This window comes from Egretta garzetta, unplaced genomic scaffold, assembly GCF_000687185.1.
Source record: "Egretta garzetta isolate BGI_Z169 unplaced genomic scaffold, ASM68718v1 scaffold484, whole genome shotgun sequence".
Taxonomy (NCBI): domain Eukaryota; kingdom Metazoa; phylum Chordata; class Aves; order Pelecaniformes; family Ardeidae; genus Egretta; species Egretta garzetta.
In genome coordinates, this window is record NW_009259425.1 from 9536 (window position 1) to 15521 (window position 5986).

At 61.1% G+C, this 5986-nt stretch overlaps 1 protein-coding gene across 1 annotated transcript in view; it reads right to left on the reverse strand.

The window, feature by feature from the left end:
• Nucleotides 1-408: 408 nt before the first annotated feature.
• LOC104124657 (N-acetylmuramoyl-L-alanine amidase-like) overlaps nt 409-5986 on the reverse strand; it is a 9649-nt gene continuing 4071 nt past the window's right edge. Inside the window, exons 2-5 of the mRNA XM_035892597.1 lie at nt 2825-3581; nt 1678-1888; nt 1295-1589; nt 409-549 (exon numbers count right to left, since the gene is read on the reverse strand). Of these exons, the coding sequence (XP_035748490.1) occupies nt 409-549; nt 1295-1589; nt 1678-1888; nt 2825-3581 (1404 nt within the window). The remainder of the gene's footprint in view (nt 550-1294; nt 1590-1677; nt 1889-2824; nt 3582-5986) is intronic.

Genomic DNA, 5986 nt, shown 5'->3' on the forward strand with positions numbered 1-5986 from the left:
CATCAAGGTGGGTTAAGGGGGGGTGGGGGGGGTGGGGGTGCTGCTTGGGCACGCGTGCGCCACAGCACCCAGCCCTGCAGAAGGTCCCGGTCACCTGGGGTCTCCTATGACCCCATGGGCAACCCCCACACACCACCCTGTGCCTCATTTTCCCCCTCGCTCTCCAGGGATCACCCAAAGTTGCTCTCCTGGGATTGACTTTATTGTGGCTATGGGGATGGTCTGTTGGGCCAGTGGGGCCAGGCCAGGATCCAGCTAGGCTGGGGGCCAGCTGGGCCAGGATCTGGCCAGGCTGGTGGTCTTCAAGGTTGGGTCCTTCTGGGTTGGCATCCGTTGGACTGGTGTCCATCTGGACCAGGGTCCAGCCAGGCTGGTGTCCATCAGGCTGGTGTCCCTCTGGACCAGGGTCTACCCAGGCTCGTGTCCAGCCAGGCTGGTGTCCATCAGACTGGTGTCCAGGCTGGTGCCCAGCTGGGCCAGGATCTGGCCAGGCTGGTGGTCTTCAAGGTTGGGTCCTTCTGGGTTGGCATCCGTTGGACTGGTGTCCATCTGGACCAGGGTCCAGCCAGGCTGGTGTCCATCAGGCTGGTGTCCCTCTGGACCAGGGTCTACCCAGGCTCGTGTCCAGCCAGGCTGGTGTCCATCAGACTGGTGTCCCTCTGGACCAGTATCCATCCAGGCTGGTGTCCATCAGACTGGTGTCCCTCCGGACCAGGGTCTACCCAGGCTCGTGTCCAGCCAGGCTGGTGTCCATCAGGCTGGTGTCCCTCTGGACCAGGGTCCAGCCAGGCTGGTGTCCATCAGACTGGCATCCATCTGGACCAGTGTCCATCCAAGCTGGTGTCCATCAGACTGGTGTCCCTCTGGACCAGGGTCCAGCCAGGCTGGTGTCCATCAGACTGGTGTCCCTCTAGACCAGGGTCCATCAGACTGGTGTCCCTCTGGACCAGGGTCCAGCCAGGCTGGTGTCCATCAGACTGGTGTCCATCAGGCTGGTATCCATCTGGACCAGGGTCCATCCAGGCTGGTGTCCATTGGGCCAATATCTGTTGGACCAGGGTCCATCTGGACCATCACACATTGGGCCAGCATCCATCTAGACCACGACACAACCTTACCTGCACCCATCCAGACCAGGACCCACCAGGTCCTCACTGCAGAGAAGAAACCACCATCAGTCCCATCATAACCTCCCACCCCACCAAACCGCCATCCTCCTGCCCATGCCAGACCCAACCAGATGCCCCAACCAGGGCACCCAACCCCTGGAGATGCCACAGAGCTTGCTGCTCACCTTGAAGCCGTGCCAGGTCTCAATCTCACGGAAGAGGGAGTTGCCGGGGCAGTCGGTGTGACCCATCTGGCGGTGGCCACGTAGGGTGTAGTTCTGCTGTAGCCGGCCGGTCTTCACGGCGCAGGGTAGGAACACGTCCCGTACCAGAGCGATGGCATCGGGGTCCGGCAAGGTGGCCGAGAAGTCTCCAACGTAGCCCACGCCGTAGCCTTTGCTGTTGTAGCCTTTGGTGTGGGCGCCAACCCAATGCCAACCTCGGCCTTGGTAAAGGTATCCATCCGACCCCACCACAAAGCTGCAAGCACCCAATGGGGTCCACCTGAACCACCCAGAGATGGGTGCCAGGGACGATGATAGGGTGCCGGGGATGGGGGGGGTGTCACCTGTAGCCGATGTCATCCCACCCGCGGGTGTCCTGGTGGAAGCGTTGCATGGCACGCATGGCGTGGGCGCAGGCGGCGAAGGTGCGGCAGGGGGCACTGGGCGTGGAGGTGTGGTGGATGTAGACCGAGTCCAAGGGGAGGGTCAACGGTCTGGGGGTGCCACGGTAGGGACGGGCACCCCACATGCACCGGGGCACGATGGCCGGGCACTCTACAAGGAAAGGCAGGAGGTGGAAGAAGGGGACTTGCCCGGTCCCCATGGGCAGTTGGGGACATGGCAGTGTCCCCTTGGGGGCTTGGGGACATGGAGCAGCCACCCAGCTGAGGAACCCCTTGGCCTGGGACATAGTAGTGTCCTCCTGGGGTCCCCTCATCTAGGGGACGTGGAGCTCAGGGGGTTGGTTGGCCAGGGACATGGCTGTCTAGTGGCCAGGGGACATGCTGGTGGCCATCCAGGGGACATGGTGATGGCCATCCAGGGGACACAGTGGTGGCCATCCATGGGACACATCCATGGCCATCAATGGGACAAAGTGTCCAGGGACTCATTATCCAGGGGACATGGTGATGGCCATCCAGGGGATACATTGGTGGCCATCCAAGGGACACATCGGTGGCCCTCCAGGGGACAAAGCAGTGTCCAGGGACCCATTATCCAGGGGACACAGTGGTGGCCATCCAGGGGATACATTGGTGGCCATCCAGGGGACAAAGTGTCCAGGGACCCATTATCCAGGGGACATGGTGGTGGCCATCCAGGGGACACATCGGTGGCCATCCAGGGGACAAAGCAGTGTCGAGGGACCCATTATCCAGGGGTCATGGTGGTGGCCATCCAGGGATCACCATCTGAGGGCACATCAGTGTCCCTCTAGGGGGCATCCACCCAGGGGACATGGTGGTGGCCATCCAGGGGACGCATCAGTGGCCATCCAGGGGACAAACTCTCCAGGGACCACCACCCAGGGGACACAGCAGTGGCCATGCCACCACTCAGCTCTCAGACCTTAACTCCCCCCAGCGCCACCTACACTGGGGTGACACCAGGGACCTCCCGCCCCACCCAGGGTGCAGGTCTCCACCCATCCTCCCACCCAATTTTGGCGGGGGGCAGATGTGACATCGTGACCCGGTGCCACCTCCCTACCCACATAGACCTCCGTGAAGTCCCGCGCCGCTTGCTGAGCGATGGCCACCACCTCCTCTGGCCCCACGTCCTCCAAGAGCTCCCGGGTGGGTGGCAGCACCCGCAGCACCCTCAACATCGCTGTCACCTCCTCTTCCAACTTCCCCGGCCCCACCAGCGCCCCGAAATCTCGTCGCCGGAAACTGCTGGGTGGTCGCCCCTTCTCCGTGCCGTTGCCCGTCCCGTAGTAGCCTCGGAGAAGGTCGGCGAGCGGGATGGGTTCTCGAGCCAAGCGGGCACCCAAGAGCACCCCATCCATCGCCCCATTGGCAAGGGCGTCAGGGATGGGCGAGGGAGCTCCCAGGAGGGTGTAATTTTGGGGGTCATCCACGTCATCCCAACAGCCGCCGGGTCCCAACGTGGCTCGGTTGCTGTCACCGTGGCGAGCCAACAGGAAGGAGGTCCCCAGCACCTCGGCGATGGTGACGGCGTAGAGCGCATCGACGGGTGGCTCGGGGGTGGGGCCGGGCCACCCATCCCCCGTCGCCCGCTTGAGGCCAACCTCCATGCCGGCAAAGAGGGGACCCAGGGTGACGGTGGAACCGTCGGGTGCCAGCACGGCGCCGCGCTCAGGTGCGGCGTGGTGGTGATGGAAGAGTTGGGTGAAGAGCAGCCATTGCTCCTGGTTGAGCGTTGGTGGGGTTGGTGGGACATCGGGTGGCTCTCCCAGCACCGCCCGGCACCCTGGGGTGCTACAGGCACCCAACGCCCGCGCCAACTCCGGTATGGTGCCGGTGAAGCAGAGGACAAGGGTGTGGGAGGGGACCCAGGGGGGCACCCGTTGGGGTCGGGGGTGCCCATGGGTGCAGGGGTGGCACAAGGAGTCCAGGGTAGGGGAGGGAGCATGGGGGGGATGCACCGAAGTGAGGGGAAACGCACCCAGAATGAGGGAGAATGCGCCCAAAGCAGGGTGAAAGCACCCAAAACGGGGTGCGAGCACCCAGGAAAAGGGTGAAGGCACCCAAAAGGTGAGTGAAGGCACCCAAAACAGGGTGAGAGCACCCCAAAATGGGGTGGGAGCACCCAGGAAAGGGCAAAGGCATCAAAACCAGGGTGAGAGCACCCCAAAGCAGAATGAAAGCACCCAAAAAAGGGTGAAAACACCCAAAAGCAGGACAAAAGCACCCAAAAAAGGGTGCGAGCACCCAGAGGAGGGCGCAAGCGCCCAGGAAAAGGGTGAAGGCACCCAAAATAGAGTGAATGCACCCAAACCAGGGTGAGGGCACCCCAAAGTGGGACAACAGCACACGGAACGGGGTGCAAGCACCCCAAAATGGGGTGGGAGCACCCAGGAAAGGGTAAAGGCACCCAAATCCAGGGCAATGAACCCAAAATGGGGTGCGAGCACCCAGAGGAGGGCGCAAGCACCCAGGAAAGGGTGAAGACACCCAAAATAGAGTGAATGCACCCAAACCAGGGTGAGAGCACCCCAAAATCATGTGAGAGCACCCAGGAAAAGGGTGAAGGCACCCAAAATAGAGTGAATGCACCCAAACCAGGGTGAGAGCACCCCAAAGCGGGAGAACGGCACCCGGAATTGGGTGCAAGCACCCCAAAATGCAGTGGGAGCACCCATAAAAGGGTGCAAGCACCAAAAGGAGGGTGCAAGCACCCAGAAAAAGGGTGAAGGCACCCAAAACAGGGTGAAAACACCCAAAACAGGGTGCAAGCACCTCCAAATGGGGTGAGAGCACCCAGGAAAAGGGCAACGGCACCCAAATCCATGGCAATGCACCCAAAACGGGGTGTAAGCACCCAGAGGAGGACATGAGCACCCAGGAAAAGGGTGAAGGCACCCAAAAGGTGAGTGAAGGCACCCAAACCAGGGTGAGAGCACCCCAAAATGGGGTGAGAGCACCCAGGAAAGGGCAAAGGCACCCAAACCAGGGTGAGAGCACCCCAAAGCAGGACAAAAGCACCCAGAACGGGGTGCAAGCACCCCAAAATGGGGTGGGAGCACCCAGGAAAGGTCAAAGGCACCCAAATCCAGGGCAATGCACCCAAAATGGGGTGCGAGCACCCAGAGGAGGGTGCAAGTGCCCAGGAAAGGGTGAAGGCACCCAAAATAGAGTGAATGCACCCAAACCAGGGTGAGAGCACCCCAAAACAGGGTGAGAGCACCCAAAACAGGGTGCAAGGACCCAGAGGAGGTCGCGAGCACCCAGGAAAAGGGTGAAGGCGCCCAAACCAGGGTGAGAGCACCCCAAAATCATGTGAGAGCACCCAGGAAAGGGCAAAGGCACCCAAAACAGGGTGAGAGCACCCCAAAGCAGGACAACGTCACCCGGAACGGTGTGCAAGCACCCCAAAACGGAGTGTGAGCATCCAGAGGAGGGCGCAAGTGCCCAGGAAAAGGGTGAAGGCACCCAAAAGGTGAGTGAAGGCACCCAAAACAGGGTGAGAGCACCCCAAAACAGGACAAAGGCACCCAAAAAAGGGTGCAAGGACCCCAAAGCAGGAGAAAAACACCCAAAGGAGGGTGCAAGCACACAGGAAAAGGGCAATGGCACCCAAAAGAGGGTGAGAGCACCCCAAAGCAGGACAAAAGCACCCAAAAAAGTGTATGAGCACCCAAAGGTGGGCGCAAGCACCCAGGAAAAGGGTGAAGGCACCCAAAATAGAGTGAATGCACCCAAACCAGGGTGAGAGCACCCCAAAGCGGGAGAACGGCACCTGGAATTGGGTGCAAGCACCCCAAAATGCAGTGGGAGCACCCAGGAAAGGGCAAAGGCACCCAAATCCAGGGCGATGAACCCAAAATGGGGTGCGAGCACCCAGAGGAGGGCGCAAGCACCCAGGAAAGGGTGAAGGCACCCAAAATAGGGTGAGAGCCCCCCAAAATTATGTGAGAGCACCCAGGAAAGGGCAAAGGCACCCAAAACAGGGTGCGAGCACCCTGAAGCAGGACAACGGCACCCAAAACAGGGTGAGAGCACCCCAAAACAGGGTAAGAGCACCCAGGACAGGGCAAAGGCACCCAAATCCAGGGCAATGCACCCAAAACGGGGTGCGAGCACCCCAAAAAAGGGTGCAAGCACCCAAAGGAGGGCGCAAGCACCCAGGAAAAGGGCACAGGCACCCAAAATAGGGTGGGAGCACCCCAAAGAGGGACGAAAGCACCCA